Source organism: Streptopelia decaocto (assembly GCF_964273445.1).
Source record: "Streptopelia decaocto genome assembly, chromosome: 3".
NCBI lineage: Eukaryota > Metazoa > Chordata > Aves > Columbiformes > Columbidae > Streptopelia > Streptopelia decaocto.
In genome coordinates, this window is record NC_138656.1 from 45,300,384 (window position 1) to 45,320,694 (window position 20,311).

A 20,311-nucleotide genomic window follows, 5' to 3' on the forward strand; every position below is an offset into this window, starting at 1 on the left:
ACACAAATTGCCGCTCATCACTTGCCCAGTTGCTCATCATCTGCCCATATCTCATGACAGACACAATATTTTCATTAATTTAATTATATGGTGTGGCAAATATGATGGATGAATACAGGCTTAGAGATGACTGCAGTTAAGGCATGCATGGCATCCATTTAAAAAAATTACTTACATTTTAAGTACTTAGAACTATTTGCAGGCAGTAAAGAAGAAATGTTTTTATTTTTCTGACCAGTTTGTTTTTGTTTGTTTTACATTCAAAGAGTGGCTATGCCCCAATTGAATTTTTCCTTGAAGGGACAAGAAGTCGCACTGCCAAGACTCTGACTCCAAAGTTTGGTAGGTTTGTTGAAAACTTGTAACTTTTAATGATTATTAATGTTTTCATTAGCGGCTATGTGCCTCTGAAGTTCTTCAGACAGCAATGGAAGTTAAAGTGATGGGAAATTGGTGAGGTCTGTCATGGTGGAAAACACTATGGTTAGGTTTCCAAGGCCATACAAAGAATGGCAAAACACGTGTCTTGCACTCTGCTGCTTTTTCTCCCTTTACCCCACTGTGTACTTAATTGTGTAACTCTTCCCCATTTTCTTTCTAGAAAATAGGTGTCCCCTTATCAGCAGAGAAATATTGTGAGTTAACTGAAAAAGTAATGGGGAATCTTTAGAAGGAAGATGTTGTGCCAGTGCATAGCAGTGCTGCTGAAAGAGCACAAATAGTTGTCCAGATGCATTGCTTACATTTATGTTCTGTTTTAGGGCTTGGACAACATCTTGTGCTTCTGCTTGCTTGAAGAACAAGCACAGTGCACATGTTTTTTCTAAAATACGACGTTTCTAAAATTTGAAGATACCTTTTTCAAAATTAAATTTCAGATGCTTCTCGCTCCTTGAAAGACAGATGATTCACTTTTTAAATTTTTTTTTTTCAATGTTCAGGTCTTCTCAGCATTGTGATGGAACCATTTTTTAAACGTGAAGTCTTTGACACATACCTTGTTCCCATCAGCATCAGCTACGAGAGGATATTAGAAGAATCTCTCTATGCCTATGAACTCCTAGGAGTCCCAAAGCCCAAAGAATCTACATCTGTATGTAAATTCCTTCAGAACAGAACACAGGGGGATGTCCATGTATCCTGTAGCACTAAAATTTGGGTTTTGCTCTTCCTGTTTTCTTAGGGGTTGTTAAAAGCCAGAAGAATCCTCAGTGACAATTTTGGTACCATACACATCTATGTTGGCCAGCCAGTATCACTTAGAACCTTGGCATCTGGAAGAATCAATCGGTGTCCATACAATTTGGTCCCCAGGTACCACATCTTTCCATGGTGTATGCACAGGAAATGTGTTTGCTTACTCCTCACCTATATAAAATAATTAAGATGTTTTCTTGTACTTGTTTTCGACTTCTCTCATCTCCCCTCCATCTGAATATTTAGACTGCTGAACCCATTTTGTCTGAGCAGAGGCTTATCATGCTTGTGGTTGGGTGTTTCAAAAACATGTTGTTACTTGCATGGCTTTGTACTTTGTTGGGAAGTTTCCATTAATGATGATGTATGAACCATGCAAAGCTCTCTTTTCTGAGAATTCAGTGGTTTTGCCATTTAAAAGATCTTCCTGTCTCCTTGCTTTAGTACTGCAAACTGTTATGTGACCATGTGCCAGGGAGCTGTAGCTATGACTGGATTGGGTGGCTTTTGCAATTTGTTACATAAAACATAATGCTTTTGATTGTTTTTTTTTAAGATAGCAAGTGTACAGCACCAATAGAAAGATCTGTGTTTCAAATACCATTGTGAAACTACTGATGTTTTGCTCTGTACTTCTATTCTACATAGCACATATATATAGAATCACCCTCCAGATGTTAGGTGCTATGAAGTAGTTATGGATCTGGAAGCAAGACAGAAGAAATAAGGAAGAATGTGATATATATTCCAGGTTTTGGAGCTCTTTACTTTGAACTGCCTTTTTTGTTTCAGGCACCTTCCCCAAAAGCCATCTGAGGATATCCAAGAATTTGTCAGCGACGTAGCTTATAAAATGGAGCTCCTGCAAATAGAGAACATGGTTTTGAGCCCATGGGTGCTAGCTGCTGCTGTCCTACTCCAGAATTTGCCAGCCATGGATTTTGAACTTCTAATAGAGAAGACCCTGTGGCTTAAAGGCTTAACACAGACTTTTGGAGGATTTCTTGAATGGCCTGGTATGCAGATAAAGTGTTATTTCTATTTCTTTTGCTGTTTATGAAAGATAAATTATATTTTCTTGGAAGCAGTGTATGGTGACAACTTTACAGAGTGTTTTCCTCAGAGTTGTAAATGGATTTTAGGATATGCCAAAAAGTGATGCTAAAACCTGACAGGTGATGACTTAGCCTGTAGAAGAGAATACTTTGAAAAACAACAGGGTGGAAGAAGAATGGATATTTTACTGTTATATCCTGAAGTGTGGAATGACGGGGGAATTATAAGTTACCTGTATTAGACTACTGAGATTTGCCTAGTGTCTCTTTCCAAACCATGTGTAAGGCACAGGCAGTTACGGATGTGCAGCAGTTAACTTGGTGTAATGCTGTTTATTGCTTGATATTGACTACAGTACAAGTTGTTACTGTGACAAAGAAGTAGTGAAAACAAATGGGTAAGAAAAAATCAAAACTTAAAGTTGTCTGGTTTTAGGTTTCACTTTATCCCCAGAAACAGTGATGACTTTGGGGAGAAGGCTCTTAGGTGGTTTTATTTATAGATTTATATGCACACACTCTTTTTAATATATATAATATATATACTGGCTGAAGAAAGGTTGATTCTCCTTTCAAACTTTCTTAACAATTGTTTTAAACTTCCCTCTGTGAGCCAAGGTGGCATAGATAATTAATTTTAAAGCCTCAGGATGTAAGTGGCAAAGCTAGCAAAGAAAAATAATGTGTAATGCAAGTACATTTACTGTTTCACTGTAGGTAGACTTAAACCATTGATATTTGCTTTTGTAGTCATGTAGATAATCCAGGATCCCTCTCAGTACTGCAATAAAGAGCTAGCAACAGGCTACGGTTACAACAGACTCTGTCATTTCTGGAAGAAAACCACTTCTCCTTTCAGGGATCTGCACTGCAGTGAATGCAGACAAGGTCTGCTCCTGTCAGGCTGGTAAAAAGAAGAATTTCATGGCAATATTTAAACATCATTTAGGACCTTACTGCACAGTAAGCTGAAAAACATACTACATTTGGATTTGCTTATTTATTTTGCGTATTTTCTTAGCAACAATGAATAAGCTTTTGCTTTAATAGAGTTGTAATGTAGTCAGGGAATAGCAAATAGGCAGGGTAATGAAAAAAAGGAGTGACAACAGCTGAGCAGATTTTGTTGGAGTGTGCTGGCCCCGCTCTAGGCATCAGTTGCATAGAAACAGGGTTTGTTGTTTTGTTTTTCATTGTCAATAATTTGAAAGAATAAATACATTTTAAGGCTAATTTGGTGACATTACCAACTCAGCAACTACCTGTACCCTGTCTGTTCTTCTGTCTCCAAGCAGCTAGTTGTTTCTGCCTTTGTTATGCTGGTCGGTTGTTACAAGCAGAAAATCTGCTTGGCTGTTAGAAATTTTCTATTAAAAACAGGAACTGCAAAATGACTTGCTCAGAGTTCTGCTTCTTACTGTATTGAGAAACTTGGGAGCTCTATCAAAACTGGAACAAAGTAGGCTGAAGGAGCAAATAAGATGCATGGAGATACTACATGAAATCTAAGGGGAAAGAATATTAAATTTATTTATTTTCTGTTTGGGGCTATATTGATTTGATATACTTGTATTGTGAACACGCAAGTTGTATTTTAGCATTCAATAGGAAGTTTTTATTGCTTCTTTCCTTGCTTGATGAAGAGTTCACATTTGATGCAGGGAATGTTTTTGTAGTGTTTAAAGCACAAGGTATTCTAAAAACATTAGTATATTTTCAAGACTTGAGATGCTGTTCTTTATCCGAATAAAGTTTGTGGTGTGTTACGCTGGCCATAGCCCACAGATCTGTAAAACTCATGTCTGCCTTCGAAGAACTTTTTGTTATTTGAAAAAACAAAACCAAACCCACAAAAATACCACACAAAACTAAAAACAAATCACACACTTCCTTGCTTTAGGTGTTTTAAAAAGATTGTTGTACAAAACAAGAAGGTATTTCGGTTTAAGTTCAGTCTGATTTCTCCTTGAGCAGGTATGTTATGTAACAATACTTGTTAGATTTTCTTTCACCTACATTTGAGATGAGGCCTTCCTTGTATATGAGAGTTGAGGAACAACATTATGCATCTGATGTACAACTTGTAGTGTCAGAAACACCTACACAAAAGTATGGTCTCCATTTCCTTACTGATTAATGTGTCCATCAAACAGATCTATCCTCTTTTGTTTGGAGACTCAGCATACTTATTCTAGAGACAAAGGAAGTATTTCTCGTTGTTAGCAAGTAGAAGAATTTAAAGTGCTTTAATTACAGAAATGTTTGAAATTTGTTCTCGCCATCTCATACTGTGTCTAGCCTTCCAATTCTTGGTATGGATTATTTTAGAACATCTCTTTAACTGAATATTTGGTGTAATAATTGGTCTTCAGTGATAACACATAATGAAATACTGGTGCATTTTAGGCTGTTTTCAATAGAGTTATGTTCCCTTTTGCATCTTGCCAAGTGTTGCGTTTTCCTGCTAGATAACCTGTGTGCCAAAAAAGCAATCATGTCTGGCCTCACCCTGCATTCCAATGTTGCTCGACTTGTCAATGGCCATGTGGTCCTAAACGACAAAGGGGTGGAAGATGGAGCTGTAGGAGAAATCGTCTTTAAGCGTGCCCTGGCTATCCTCATGTGTGCCACCTACAGAAACCAGCTGCTGAACGTGTTTGTGCGCCCATCTCTGGTGGCAGTTGCCTTGCAGATGACACGCAGCTTCAGAAAAGGTACGTTGGGATGGCTCTGAGAGCCCTCTGTCTTTGCTCCTTGCACTTTCAGCTGAGAGGAGCATAAGGTTCTTGAAACTGCTAGTGGGAGCCGAGACACATTCGGGATAAGGTCCTGTGGCATAAGGTGGATGTGTTGTGAGGGGATGGGGATATTTTGTTTGCCTTTTTTGTTTATTTACCCTTTGTTACCTTTGAAAGTAGGTGTATTTTGCTGAGAGGGCAGGGTTAAGATGAGCTGATCTCAATTCTTAAGTGTCTTGCTGGTGTTTAGCAGACCAGCATTTTTAGGTTACTGGTTATACACGGCTCACACTTGCATACACTGCAGCCAGTTCTCAATCTTTCTTCTTTTCTCGCTATTACTTCTGAAGTACTTTAGTGTTTTCCAATACTTGGCTCTTCAAGAAACTTTTCAGAATATGTGCCTTAATTTTGTGCAGCATTTGACTATGTGGTATTTAATGCATGTTCTGAGAAGCTACAACCCCCTGCTCTTTCCTTTTGGTAACTATTCAATCAAGTGCTTTGAGTACTTGATGTTCTCTTGTGGTGGTTTCTGCTGTATATGTATGTATATGTATGTATATGTATGTATATGTATGTATGCTTTTAATGTCAAGTTCAAATTTTATTTGAAGTAGGTACTCTCTCTAAAATAAGGAGTAAATGGCTTTCACTTGAATGTTTTAGGTTATGTTTTTAAACAACATTACTTTACAATATTTTTTTTCAGAGGAAGTCTATAGCTACTTCAGTTTCTTGAGAGATGTTTTTTCTGACGAGTTCATCTTCTTTCCTGGCATTTCATTGAAGGTAAAAACATCCTTTATACAAAAATACTGGTAGTCAGTAATGCAGCCAACTACAGTAGCATCTGATTTCAGGGCTCTGCCAAACAAGTGCTGTGTGATAAACACCTACAGTGGTATCAGCTTGATCTGTAAGTGGGAGGGAGAATTTAAAAAGAGGTCATTTGTTTAGTTGCAAAACATTGTCTGAATCCACAAGATTGCATATGCAATCTTCCCAAATCCAAAAATCCTGAAATTGCCCAATTCTGAACTATTAAAATTAACTGTAGCAGAAGTTTGGGGTTTTTTTTTGTATAAAACTACCAATCTTCCAGCACGGATATAAAAATATAAGTAAAGTAGTCTTTTAACTGCAGAGCAAGAGGACAGTATTTACACTTCATTTATGAAAGAGACCTTAGGCTGTGAAGAAAAAAGTGTTAATGTAGACTTAATTGAATATTGTCACAAAGTGTGTTCTTTCAGCACAGAAACAAAACAGGAATTCTCATTGAGGGTATGCCAGGAAAATTTTTCCTAAAAGCTCTTGCAGATTGTAGCAGAGAGGCACTGCTGCTCTTTGAGAAAGACAAACTGTAGGTATTATACCAATTAATGATCAACCATTGTATGCTCTTGTTATCTTTGACAAATTGAGTATGCAGTTCTAAATTTAAGAACCTATTGTCCTCTGGTTGATTATACTTCTTTTAGTGCAGCTGTGGTCAGTATGGCTCCATGTGTGGGATCTGTGCTGGCTGGGGTGCTAGGAGACTGGGCCAGCCTCCAGTGTCTCATCTGCTAATGTGCCCTCTGTACCCACCTCTGCATCACTGCACAGCATGGCAGCATCTACCCTGTAGCGTTTATACAATGGCTCTTATCCCCTGAACTCTGAAGGTTTCAATGTGCCTGTGCATTAGCAAACGTTTTTTAATGTGTCGATGGTTCATGGTTGAGTCCTTTTACCTTTTTATTACTGGCATTATCTCATGGAGATTCAGACAATACATCGTGAGCACTATGAGGGAAGTACTTATAGTAAAGCCTGATTTAAATTTCAGCAGCCAAACTCTTCTGCAGAGTGTGAAGGTTCTCGAAGTGAGAACTTTCATAATGGTGTAACAGTGTTCCTCATAGACTCTTACGGAAGCTTTAGTTGCATCCTATTTGCTTGAAAAGTTTCCCTTCTTTTCTCCCCCCCACCCTATACAACCACTTCTTGCACAAAGCCACGGTTGTTCCCGCATGCTGCCTGATGACAGGGCTCAGCATGTCTGTGCACTCTCTCCACCCAGCTGGGTGCAGGCGAGCTGTGGGAGCTGTGCGAGCTGCACAAGCTGCTGGCAGCGCTTTGCTCTCTGCAGGACTCTCTGTGTGGGTTTGCGCCCATCCTGCTGGGTCAGAGCTGGCTCTGGGCCAGCCAGCTTGAAATGCAGGTGAGCACAAGTTTGTGAGATAAAAAAAAAACCCACTTGGTTCAGTGTCACGCCCAAAATAAACTGGTAAGTCCAGGTGTAGTTTTTATTTGGATTTGAAAGTGATTAAGTGTGATTTTTATCAATGCTAAGGTCAAATATCTGAGAGTGATATTTGTGATCTTCACAGCGTTAAGAGATAGTGTAATTTTCGTAAGAATATTCAAGACTTGCAGCTATATTAAAATCTCATAGACTCTTATGCAGAAGAGAACTGGGCCTTTTTTAAAGGTTGATTGGCACCGCTTGTTCAGTTTTCATTCTTAGCCTCTTCTTGCCTCTTGCAGCTTTTTTTTTTAAGTACCAAATCCAAGCAGGGAACAGGAAGGTGACTGGCTATGCCTGACTTCACTGCAGACAAATGAAAGAGTTGCTATAACGTTAAGGGCTTTCTTCACAACCCACCCCTCTACTCATCTATGTGTCTGTCATGTCTGTGCCCCATCCTCTTGTGTTCTCTGTGTGTCCTGTGTCCCCTCCCCCTTACACTGATATTGCCAGTAAAATGATTTTGTCATTGACGTTTCCATAATTTTAAACTTTTGGCGATTGTGTTGGCTCTTTTGTAGAGGGTAGGTCAGTGAACTGTGTTATCGTTTATTGCAAACAGTGGATGTGAGATAAAGGCAAACCCTGACTTTAAAAATAAATAAATACCACCCACAGACAAAACCTTAAACCACACAACCTGACCTTGTTCTGACAAAATCCTGAGGCAGCTCAGGCTGGCTGTTACAGCAGCAGCCACAGCTGCTTTCTTTGCTCCTAGGCCTCATGCATGGAGATGCTACTGTGTTTAAGAACACCTTCCTGCTGCCTTTTTATGAGGGTATATCTGTTATACAGGAAAAATTGGGTTTGAGTCTCTTGAGAACTAAGTTCAGAAACAGTAGTGTGCTGTTGTGTGGTTTTTGCTGTTGATTTTGTGAGGAAAGCTGGCTGCGCTTATTGTAGATGTTAAAATTTCAGTTACGCTTCTCCCTTACAGGATTTTGAAGAAGGATGTTTTCTACTCACAAAATGTGATGCCATTCAAACAGATCAACAGGAAATCTACCCTACCGACAAAGGAAGTGTTATAGTATCTTTCTTATCAGCTCTGTTGAGACCTTTTGTGGAAGGTTATCAGGTATGTTGTTCTTTGGAAAATTATCTTTTTTTCTCCTCTGTTTTATAGGGAAACTATAGGGAGAGCTGTGATGCTTTTACAGTATAAACAGTGACTGTTTTCATGGCTGGGGAGTGCAGTAGTTGAGAAATAGCAGTATCTTAAACATCACCAAGATGCCGATTTCAGCTTTTGGCTCAGACTCTTCCAATTGACTAAAGCAATAACTACCTTGTAATGTGATGGCCCATTGTGGGTTTATAATTTAATGGGGAGTGTGGTGCTGCTGGTTTCATTATTCTTTCTTACAAGGAGCTCTTGCTTAATTCATTTTATGTGGGCTGTCCTGCCAGATGTGGAAATGAGTTTGCATCTTGTATCTGATAGCTTTCTTTTGGAGTTATTAATTTGATCTGTATCTCTTTAAATTACTTTGTTTTCCAAGGTTTTAATAAGACTACACACTTATGCTCCTGTAATAAGCAATGTATACAAAAATAGGAGGCTAAAATCTCTGATATGTCAGCATAACACTGGTAGGAATGTAGATGTTTGAATCTAATGGAATCTGTTAGTGATCTGGTGTATGACTTGGGCTGAACTGTACTGATTTGCCCAGTTTTTCCCACCTGTAAAACAGGTATTGCCTTAAAATATAATACTGTTTTTGATTGTGAGAACAGGAATATTAAATTGATATCTAAGGTATCTATTATAGTAATACTGAATCTTTTAATATTAGGGTTCTACGCCCATTAAACAGTAATAAAAATTTCACATGCTTTGGAGTTCCTCTCCTACACTTTTCAAAGTGTAATAATGTTGCTTCCTTATGATGGCTTGTTTGTTTGTAATTAATAATAAACCGATAACCAAAAGGAAAGAAGTGCTAACTTTTTGGTAAATGTTAGTTAATTTTCAGATACCTCTCAAAGGAAACAAAAGAAGCTTTTACTGAGAAGCAGTTTGTACCTGGAGTCCGCAACTTTGTTTTTCAGCTACTCGAGAAGGGTGTGTACAGCCATTGCACAGTATGATTTTAAGTGTAGCCTGTTGATGGATGGTAATAGAACTTTTAATTGTGTTTCTGCTTTTTCTTTGTAGGGAATACACAGTGTTATGAAGCACTGTCTTCTGACATGCAGAAAAATGCCTTAGCAGCTCTTGTGCAACTAGGGGCAGTGAAGAAGAAGAAAATGTAAGTAACATCACCTTTTTGGTGTATAGAAGTCAGTGCGTGGCCTTACTGGCAATTCTTAATGGCTGAGCTTTTAGTATGAAGCAGAGCAGTAGAACCCCGACTGCCTGAGCACCACTCAACTGGAGGTTGATTGGCTTTACCTGAGTCATGGTGAAGACCCAGGTATTTCCTTTCTGTACACGTTGTAGAAGCAGAATGGCAGCCCCTCATAGTGAAGATGCTCCTGTGGGACCCAGCAACAAAATCCATTAATTCACTAGGAGACTGCTTCTGACTCCTTTTAGCTTTTGGTTTTCAAAGTTTCTCCAAAGGCTTTGATAAGCAAAGAGAACATTCCTGCTTATTTTTAATAAGTTACTCTGTGTTTTAATAAGTTTTAATAAGAGTTACTCTGTGTGTTACAGTAAGGCACATTAGGCAATGTAAGCAATAATTAGGAATACTACTAATTTTTTGAGGGTTTTGGCACTGACATATTAAAGTAATTTGACTGAAAGCACAGACATTGAAGTGTTTTGACACAATTCATAGTTTATAGGCCTAAGATTAAAAACAAGCTATTGTAATGGCGTTCCTGCTCTGGCAGGAGGATTGGGCTAGATGATCTTCTGAGGTCCCTTCCAATCCCAAACATACTGTGATACTGTGATATGGTTACATGCATTTCCTGTTATCAAATTAATTTGTGTTGTGGTGCTTCTTACTGTATTTAAAAGTATAGCCATGGAAGTCCCTGATACCACAAGTCCCCACAATGGCTTGAGTGTTTGACAGGACGTAGTTGCCAGCTGATGACCCTGAGCTGTTCTCTTATTCATTTCCTGAATCTCTCAGATTCAGGAAATGAATTGGTTAAGGTCTGTAGTGCTCTTGAAAAGTGCACCAAGTACTGTTGTTGTTATGTCTCCTTCCATGTCACTGTGCTAAATAGATGTCTGTAGCTAAAGTCCCCTTTCAAGTAAAATGAATAAATCAAGTGCCACAGAGTTTGACATCAGCTGTAGATTTGGTTCAGAGATAGTCTAGAAAATTATATGATTCACAACAAACAACTGTTCTCTTCCTGCAGTTGTCCCTAATAAAAATCAAGGGAAGAAAGAGACATAAGGACTGTGAACAAGAGGAAGGATAAAGAAACCATAATTGAAGCCTGCCATGTCCTTAAAATTAATATGTATGCTGGTGGGATGAAAACTATGATGTAGTTATGAAAATGTTTAATTCAGGTTATTTGTATAGAAATGACTGGAATAAGAAATATTAATTGAATAAACCTTTTTTTATTTTTTCTTTTAACTGCAGGTCCAATGGGTTCACTTATGATGTAAATCAAGAGGCTGTTAATAAAATCCTGGACATATTTGGTAAGTGTTCTCTAATTAATCTGAAGAGAGTTTCTGGAGTTGTGTACGTTGTCCAAAGTAATTTATGTTAGCTGTAGTGTTTTTCCCTAGTATAGAATCATAGGATAATTTCAGATGGGAGAGACTCTCAGGATCATTGAGTCCAACCATAACCTAACTCTAGCACTAAACCATGTCCCTAAGAACCTCGTCTAAATGCCTTTTAAACACCTCCAGAGATGGTGACTCCACCACTTCCCTGGGCAGCCTGTTCCAGTGCCTGACAACCCTTTCCGTGAAGAATTTTTCTCTAATATCCAATCTAAATCCGCCCTGGCACAACCGAAGGCCATTTCCTCTGGTCCTGTCACTTGCTACTTGGAGGAAGAGCAGTAGTTCCATAGATCTATCTGTATAAAAATCCTAACAATATTTTTTTTTTTTTTACAACACTTTTTCTGGAGTCATTGACTTCAGCTTTGAATCGCCCTTTTTTATTTGAAATACTGTGCAACCCAATGGACCAAGGGAAATAAAGCAAAAAGTAGTTTAATGGAGTGGTATTTACAGCACTTTCATGAAATGAAATTTTCATGAAACCTCAATACAAATGGGAATGGGTCTCAGTCATCACCATCATCTCAGTCACCATCTTACACAAGGCTGAAATCCAGAAAGGTGAAAACAATATAGCAGTTGGTATAGACCTTACGCTTAGCTGTTCAAAGTCTCAAGCTAATGAAGTCCATACAGTTAAAAGTATGGAGCTCGATCCCTGCTGTGTGGAAAGGAAAGCACCTTCATTAGGAATCAGCTCAGCAGCAGCAGAGGAAAAGGATCTGAGAGAGTTTGTGGACTCTTCATTACTACCAGCTATAGACAAGACCTGTCAAGAAACACAGACAATCAATCAGATGAATTTGAAATGAAATTTAAAATACTTTTATATATATTTATTTTATATTTATATATATAAAGTGCCTATCACCATATTGATAAACATTCTTTGGAACCACTCTGACGGCGGTTTACCTTTTTTGTTTGTTTTTGTTAGAGGCTAGGATACCTGTACAGAAACCTGTGGCTGCACGACTGTGAGTGGTTCGTGATGCTGTGACTGGATGTAAGCGCTGGCTGTGAGCACCGAGCACCCCCAGCCGAGCAGGGAGGGGGCAGGCGAGGGTGCCCCCTCACCTGGCTGCCTGGGGAACAGAACGGACAGAGAAGGTTTTCCAGCAGGGCAGCTCTCCATTGCCACTGACAAACTGCTGCCACCCAGGGTTAGATTTGTATTTGTATCCCCACTGTGTTTTGTTTTTTTTTTTTAAACGGATTAATTTTTTTTTGGTAAATCTTTAAAGAGACGTACATAGTAATGGCTACTTAAATACATTTTTCTAGACTTGTAACAAGGAATGTGAATTGTTTCCAATATTTAATGGATGTGAAAATGTAACAGGGAATTAAAAGACTTGCTGTTCAAATTAATATTTAGAAAAATACGTTGCTGGCTGGCTATATGTAAGATAAGGCCCTCATAAGCGAAGAGCACAAATCAAATCTCGGGCAATAACCAGAAATGCTAATTGTTCCTTAAGCAACTTGGCATTATTTTAATTACTTCATGAATGTTATATTTAAAAATTGAATTAAAGCGGCGTGGTTAACGTGTCTGTCCTGTCTCCCCCCGCACGCCTGGGTCGCAGGCGGCGGAGCGCGGGCCCCGCCTTCTCGGGCAGCTCCTCCCCTGGGGAGCCCCTGCAGCAGACAAGCGGCCGTTGGGCGGTGCCAGGCGGCCGTTGGGGGCGGGCGCTTCCGGCGCGCGGGGCGGCCCGTGGCGGTTGCGGCGGCAGCATGGCGGCCGGCGTGGAGCTGGGCTTCGCGGCGCCGGTGGGGCCGGCGGGCGCCTGGCGGCTGCGCCGCGCCTACTTCCCCAGCAAGGTCGGGGGGCGGCCGGCGTGGCTGGGCGAGGCCGGGCTGCCGGGCCCCGCCGCCCTGCGCTGTGGGCGCTGCCAGCAGCCCTGCGCCTTCCTGTTGCAGCTGTACGCGCCGCTGCCCGACCGCCCCGACGCCTTCCACCGCACGCTCTTCGTCTTCGCCTGCCGCGGCGCCGCCTGCTACCGCCAGCCGGGCCCGCGGGGGCCCCTCTGCGGTGAGGCGGGGGGCTGCGAGTGAGGAGCGGGCGAGGACCTCTGGGCGCCTCCCCGCTGACTGCCCCTCTCGCCCGCAGTGTTCCGGAACCAACTGCCGCGGCAGAACGACACCTACTCGGCCGAGCCGCCCCCCGAGGAGCCGCCGCCGGACCCTGCCGCCGCCGCCGCCCCTCCCTGCCGGCTCCGCGGCGGCGCCGCTCTCTGCCGCGTTTGCGGCTGCCTGGGGCCCCGCGCCTGCGGGCGCTGCCGCCGCGCTGCCTACTGCGGCCCCGAGCACCAGGCGCTGGACTGGCGGCGGGGGCACCGGCGGGCCTGCGGGCTGCTCGCTGCCGGAGGTGCGTGTCGGGGCGGGGGGCCCGTTTGCCGCTGGCTTGGTTGGTTCTCAGCTGTGGTCGCACGGTGCGCCGATGGCACGCTGCTGGGCAAGGAACGTTGCCGTTGCGAAGCCGGCACTCCTTGTAGCCTGTCCTGCCTGCTCGTTGGCGGGGTCAGGTCCTGCGGGGAGAGAAGAAAAGGAGGTCGTGTCTTTTTGCCTTGTTTTAGGATTCGTAAGGCAACTATCAGTGATTCTTTCAGATGCTTTTCTTTTTCGTAGATATTTACTTAGTGTGTCATAAGAAGGTGGGATCTGGAAGGCTAATATATTTAAGGTGTACCTTTAGTCTCTTTAAAAGACCTTTCTGTCTTATGTTATAAAAAAATGAAAGGGTGTAGACTTTTTTTTTTTTTTTTTTTCCCTTTGCAGGCTACTTTTAAGATGGCTTATTCATAACCTGTAAAGGAACACAGGTGACACTTTCAGAGGATACTGTGATGATCAGTAGATAAAAAGAGGAGTTTCCTGGAGTGTGCTATTTTAGAGACCTTTTCTTAAACCATCCCCTATCCTGCTCTTTTATCTCATTCATTGGCTTGTTTGCTGGTTGTTAAAGGGACAAGTATAGAGTATTTTAAATATTTTTTAAGTCTTCAGAAGTATAAGATTAATAATGAAACACAGTGCAATGAAACACAGTGTGCATGATGTATGCCCTGTCATGCAGTGTGGGGTGCTAGTCCCAAAAACTTTGAATGTAGGAAGTGGAAATAAGCTGAACATTAAAAGTTGACTTGTGCAAAGCAAGTTACAGGTCAGACATTTGCAACATTTAACTGAAGTACTGAAAACCTGAAACTTACTAGCACATAGTTAATACAGTTATTACAGCAGGTATAGTTGATGCATTTGTGGAAACTTTGCCTACTTGCAATATGAAAAGGAAAAATAAAAAATGGTATGGCCTCAGGATACCTGATGCATGCTTATGTTCATATGCTGGTCAGAATGAGATGTACATGGAGCTGTCAAACTGCAGGTTTGGGAGTTTAAAATGCAGCTGCAAACACTGTTTAGTGTGTCTTTGTGTTTCTTGGATTTACAGACATTCAAAGCAACATGTCACCTATTGTAGTTTTCTACTGTCCTTAATGTAAAATCTTCCCTATCTTTAAATCAGGTCCTTCAGTGATGTAAACAGTTTTTGATCATGGAATGTTTGTTTTATATTTTTGCCATGTCGTTTATGTTTAGCTTTTGGGAAGGATGTGCGATGTGAGATGATGTAATGAAATGGTGTCTGTTTTGTTTTGTAGATAGCTCGGCAAATGCAATTCCAGAGCATAACGACTTCCTTTTTCCAGAATATGAAATTTTGATAGAACCTGAGGAACCAGAATTTCCTGCTGACAACAGTGTAGATCCCAATGATGAGCAAGGAGCTGTAGATACATCAAAGGACCCAAAAGAACAAGAGGAACTCAGAGCTACGGGCAGTGCAGGTAAGACATAAGATGCTGCCTGTAATTCTTCCTAATGAAGACATTGTTACATCTTAAAAAATCACAGTATTTTATATTTTAAAGTGTTCATTGTTAACTACTGGTGACAAAAGGCTATATTTGTGATGCAAGTTATTTGTATACATCCCGTAATAGAAGTTGCTCTTAGAGGAGACACTTACTAAGCACCAACCCCAAGAGCTGTGGCTGCTGTGAAACTGCAGGTAGCTGGGAGTTGTACTGTGTCCCTGTGTGCTCCCCACAGGTAAGGAACAACTCCAGTGTGGAAGCCAGGGCCCTGAGCACCTGCTGCTGGACACTATTGGATTTGGGAGATTGAGTTACATGGTCTTGGCTTGACTTGGTTCAGTTTGTATTAACTTACAGAAAATATTTAACAAATCTCCTGTCTGTGCTAGAAGAAAACTCTTTGGAGGCTGTTTTAATTGACCTTAGATTAAGCAGTTGACGCGTGGGCACCTCCTTCTGCACTGCCCCCCCCCATCCCCCAATTCAGGATGTGTTTGCAGCTCACCACACCGGCTGTGCACACACACAGGGTGGAGAGTTTGTGGTGTTACAGGGGAGGGCTGTTGGTTCCCAGCTGTCCCTTACTGTGGTATAAAGGTGTCTCCAGGCTGCTTGGTGCTCCACTTCAATATGAACGTGGGAGTATGACAAATACACGTGTCAGTGCTAGAAACTGAGGTCTGGCACACACATGGCACGGCTGGCCTTTTCCAGGTGTCACATTCTGAAGGTTCAGCAGCCTCAGCAATCCCTCTTGTGAGCCATAAACTTAGATTGACTTCTTCCCTTTCCAGTGTTCCAGTACTGACATCTATATTTAAAATGCAATTAAAATTAGTAAATGAGTGTGACTGCATCTTAAGATGTCACAGAAAGAAAAAAAAAAAAACAATCCTCTTAGTGATTTACATGGAAAGTTATTCTTGAGAGCAAAATGCACTTAAAGGTACAATATTGTTTTTAATTTTTGGCTGTCTTGCATTATCCTGTAACCTGTGGTGGTTTTTAACTTGCTTAGGTGAAGCATTTCAGCCCTTAGATGAGGAGACATTGGAAGCAATGGCAAAACATGAGACTGAAGAAGACAAGATCTTCCAGATGTTTAAAGAGCGAGTAGCTGCTGAACCAGAGCAGGTCAGAAGATGGGATAGCATTAGACCTTAGAGGTTCTGGCACAGCACCTTGCCGTGCCTGCATAATGTTTCACTGCCTGTCATACCTACGGTTAGAAATGGCAATGGGGATGCCTCCTCATCCTCCACACACCTTAACCAACATAGCCTTAGTCTTCCTCATAAGCAGAATTCATGCTGAAGAAAGAATTAGGCACCTGCATATCTAAAACAGAAATTGGGTGGTGGGAAGGCAAGGGGGGGCTGAATCTAAGGAGGACCTGCCGTTCTGTGAAGTGGCTCTAACCAAAGTGAACCATCACTCTCTTCCCCAGCCTTTGGCCCTGTTGGCTTTCCTCAGCAGAACCAAAACTGTAGTGAGGAGGTCTGTCACTGTCACCAGCTGCATGGGGGGGTTGGTTTGGCTTTTTCAGAGATAATTTGCTTGAACAAATTAGTGATGACTTTAAAATTTCAACTATTTAAAACAGAATTCTTCCTCCCCACTATTTCTTGCTAATACAAGAGGCTGAAAAAAGCCACATTGTCAAACAGAAACAAGGTTTGTGGTTCCATTCAAAGGAAACATGGGCCTAAATCCATGAAAGCGGTGGAGGAAGAAAATCTATGTTTTACCTGGTAGCTGAGGAATGAGGATGCATATGCAGAAAGTAGGAGACTTAGTCTGTTCCCTTCTCTCCTTGGAGTAGGTGCATCACCTCCCTCTCTGACCATCCCCATACTGACTGATCTCTGTAAGTGCCCCTTTGTTGATAATGCCCAATTTGCTATATAAATATTTAGATAAAGTAACAGAACAACAAAGGATGTCTGAAAATGCCACTGCCTTGGACATTAGGACAGTCCCCTTGCATTTAGGTGCAGAACTGCGAACAGAGTTGGGTTGCATTCCTGACTTCTGTACACTTCTATCTGCTGATCTGTCTGTCTGCTCTTCATCTCAAGGCTATAAAATACCTGATGTAGTATTTCTGGGTCTCTTAATTAGAGAAATACAAATTGTTGCAGTTTATCATTGGATCATTGAAAAATGCTGTATGAATACTTTTACAATTTAAATAGTTAAGGACCTGTCTCATTTAGAATACCACATGTGCAGCTGATAAGACTTTGCCATGGGTATTACTCAAAGGAAGTGACCTTTTTCTGCACCATCTTACTTCTTTGTCTATGTCAGTAAATACCAATTTTATACCAAGATGAAAAGACATTCTTAAGAACTAGAACTTCTGCTCTATTTCAGATCATTAGATACTGCAGAGGAGGAAAAGGCCCAATCTGGGTATCAGGTGAAAATATTCCTGAAGAAAAAGATATCCCAAGCTGTTCATGTGGTGCCAAAAGGATTTTTGAATTCCAGGTATGTACATTAATTTAAATATAATTAATGTAGTTTAGACTTAACAGGTTTTAATTTTATAGGTGTTGGCTTATAATTAGAGCAAGGTAGTTGAAGTTGTAGAGAGTCCTTATTTACTATTGTAACTGCTTTTTCCTTTAAGACTTTCATATACAGAAGTTAGGTTCCCATCTGATAATTTGCACCATCCGTAAAATGGTGCACTTGTGAATATGGAACGATCCCTTAATAGGAGTCTGGTATTGTATATTTTAAAAAGAAGGCCTTCACAATGTGCACTGGAAATATGTCTGGCTGGAAATATTCAGCTGTAGGATTTTGAGTGCCAGAAACATATGTATAGTGAATACACTTAATGTCATGCAAAGACAAAACATAGTTATAATTTCAAATGGGAGAAGGTTTACAAGTCAGGGAATGCTTAGTGAAGTAAAAGTTCTATAGATACATAGGGCTATGCCTTTCATTGCCTGTGGATCTGCTACACTATTTTGGGAATTCCAAATGGGTTTGAGCTGCTTGGATTGGGATTTTGGCGTAAGAGAACATAAATGAAAGCAGGGCTCTTCTTGGGGAAGAGACACAGCGAGACGGTAGAGAGCTGTGGCTTGCCTCTAAACCTTTGTTTTTCCTTGAAGATTATGCCACAGCTCCTGAACCACCTTCAGGTTGACAGCCTTGGAGAGAGCATTGACTGGGGCACGCTGGTGGTGTACACTTGCGCTGACAATTGCGGTGCGGGAAATGAATACCTGGAAGAGTTCATATGGAAACAAGACTTCTCTGCAGGCTCTGTTTAACTTCCAACAATCATCTAAATAGAATACTTGCCTTGTTTCAGTATATCTCTGCACTTGGTAAATGAGTAATTGAACTAAAGTCACTGGTATCTGTGTATCTTTTAACGATAGAACTTCTCAAAGTAGACCTTGGCAGCCTCTCTCTTGTGCTCCACAGGAGCTTTTACTTCAACCTGGTAATAAAGCCAAATGCCTTTGTTTAGTGAATTTCATTCACTTCAAATAAAGATTAAATATTTTTTGATTCAAGTATCATTTTTTGGTTCAAGTATCATTTGTTGGCAACTGAACTTCAAGAACTTACATTGTTGTCTGACAGGATTTTCTTCCTGCTACTCAAAAATTACCATTAATTCACAGAGAAAAGCAGATTACTGCAAGGGCATTCGAGTGCTTATGGTCAGGAGGTGTACAGATGTCATAGCTAAGAGAAAGTTGGGAGGCCTTCCACTCTGGAACTTAAATCTGCTTCTCTTTCTCAAAAGGTACACTGAATCTAACTTGGCAGTTGTTGCATGTTGCACAAAAATTGTTTTATCTGACTTTAATGGGTTAAACTTTTTCTGCATGGGACTCTCGAGTGCAGAAGTTTAAACAATGCCAGCCATACCAGAACTGTCTGTCTCGTTACTTACTGCCTGTAGCAGCAGATTTTCAGACTGAATTGTACCTTAAATCTGCTGTCTTTGGTGAAGTTTAAAAGTAAGTACCCTCTGCAGGGATTAATCTGATATTTTACTGCCATGTAGCTGAGGCAAGAGAAAAAAAAACCATAATGCTGAAGTCACTGTACTTGTATAAGTACTTCTGTGGATATACCTACATTTGTAGAAAAGGTAAGGCTTTCTTTTTTCTCTCTCATATGGGATTTACTTCAGTTACCTACTCCCTTAGCGTCCTCAAGCCATTCATGTCTGCTTACCAGTGACTGTGAAAGTTATTTTATGTAAACTGTAGGCCCACTGTTGGGTTTTTTGTATTATTTTAGATGTTGGAAATACTCAAATGAGCAGGCAGGGAATGCTTCAAGTTGCTTGGTCATCACAGAACTTAAAAGGGTAGTTTTAAGCCTTGGTACATGTCATAGAACAGCAAACAGTATCTTAAGCACAGCTTGACTGATTTTATTGAAAATCATCCCACAGTTACTTAAGGCTCCAAGCTTTCCTGCAGACTTAAGAGTTTTGGATTAAGCTGGTAATAGTTTGGGGTCCTGCAAAAGCACTGACAGAGTTACATTCAAGAGCGCTCAGGAATGTTCACTCGCTCACACCACTGAGTGGTGTGGCAGTAAAGGGGATGCAGTATTTGGATATCTTGAACTTATCCTGGCAAAGCTACATTATTGAACAGCAGCTTTCTGATAAGAGACATGAAACTAATTATTGAAATGCCTGGAGAAACACCAGTGTACACTATGGGGGAAGGAGAGAAGACTAAGGAGTAAGGTCACTCAGGACTTGCAAATGGAGCAGCAGCAAATCGAGCCAAAACTTTTGTCTGGTATGAAACGTCAACTTAGTAAATAAAAGAGACCATAGTTAACATTTGGGTTAGTTTTAGATAAAAGCTGTTTGAAAGAACGTGCAAGTCATAGAAAGGAGGTTACTATTATTGGGAATTTACTGAAGAAAAAAAACGTTTATTTTTAGTTCTCAGCCCATAAAGCTTCAAGCACAGTTCGGAGATAAGATTATATACATACTGACTCTAGTCGGAAGGGCTTTGACATTTTTACAGGAACACTAATATAGTGAGACTGTCATAGTTGGTAAAATACAAAAGTAGTAATTGAAAGAAATTTCAGATGCTAAGCAGGGATCTTTTGTTCCAATTCAGTCAAGTGTAGCTAGTGAAGACCTGCATAAATCCCATCTGTTGAACATGAGACAACACATACTTGAACACAAACTTCTTTAACCAGTCCTCTCTTCGCTTTAACATACTAGCAATATTCAAGCTAGACGTTGCCAAGGATGTAAGTGCTGATAAGCAAGCCAGAGCATTGTTAAGATTCTCCCCAAAAGACAAGTCACTTACAGTTGTGCATATGCCATTGGAAAATCCAGATTAAATTAAAAAAAAAAAAGTTTTAAATGTATTTTACTCTACCAGCTGGGTAATTTT

General features: G+C 40.8%; 2 protein-coding genes across 4 annotated transcripts in view; both read left to right on the top strand.

The window, feature by feature from the left end:
- Positions 1 to 12,563, top strand: part of GNPAT (glyceronephosphate O-acyltransferase) — a gene marked incomplete at its 5' end in the record, with an annotated part of 22,844 nt that extends 10,281 nt beyond the window's left edge. For both annotated transcript variants that reach the window (XM_082049182.1, XM_082049183.1), the window contains 11 exons: positions 267 to 342; positions 942 to 1,093; positions 1,184 to 1,314; positions 1,990 to 2,213; positions 4,721 to 4,966; positions 5,703 to 5,782; positions 8,227 to 8,367; positions 9,258 to 9,357; positions 9,451 to 9,544; positions 10,850 to 10,911; positions 11,945 to 12,563. In XM_082049182.1, coding sequence (XP_081905308.1) covers positions 267 to 342; positions 942 to 1,093; positions 1,184 to 1,314; positions 1,990 to 2,213; positions 4,721 to 4,966; positions 5,703 to 5,782; positions 8,227 to 8,367; positions 9,258 to 9,357; positions 9,451 to 9,544; positions 10,850 to 10,911; positions 11,945 to 11,988 — 1,350 coding nt within the window. In that variant the 3' untranslated portion in view covers positions 11,989 to 12,563. The remainder of the gene's footprint in view (positions 1 to 266; positions 343 to 941; positions 1,094 to 1,183; positions 1,315 to 1,989; positions 2,214 to 4,720; positions 4,967 to 5,702; positions 5,783 to 8,226; positions 8,368 to 9,257; positions 9,358 to 9,450; positions 9,545 to 10,849; positions 10,912 to 11,944) is intronic.
- A 125-nt stretch (positions 12,564 to 12,688) lies between these two features.
- On the top strand, positions 12,689 to 18,436 carry PDCD2 (programmed cell death 2). 2 transcript variants are annotated; one of them, XM_082049185.1, is made up of 6 exons: positions 12,689 to 13,042; positions 13,121 to 13,378; positions 14,724 to 14,861; positions 15,910 to 16,025; positions 17,268 to 17,384; positions 18,023 to 18,436. In XM_082049185.1, exons 1-6 carry the CDS (start codon positions 12,745 to 12,747, stop codon positions 18,182 to 18,184), a joined length of 1,089 nt encoding a protein of 362 aa, XP_081905311.1. In that variant the 5' UTR covers positions 12,689 to 12,744; the 3' UTR covers positions 18,185 to 18,436. The 2 variants fall into 2 exon arrangements, with proteins under 2 accessions (XP_081905311.1, XP_081905310.1); XM_082049184.1 differs by having other exon boundaries at positions 12,693 to 13,042; positions 14,676 to 14,861.
- Positions 18,437 to 20,311: the final 1,875 nt, after the last annotated feature.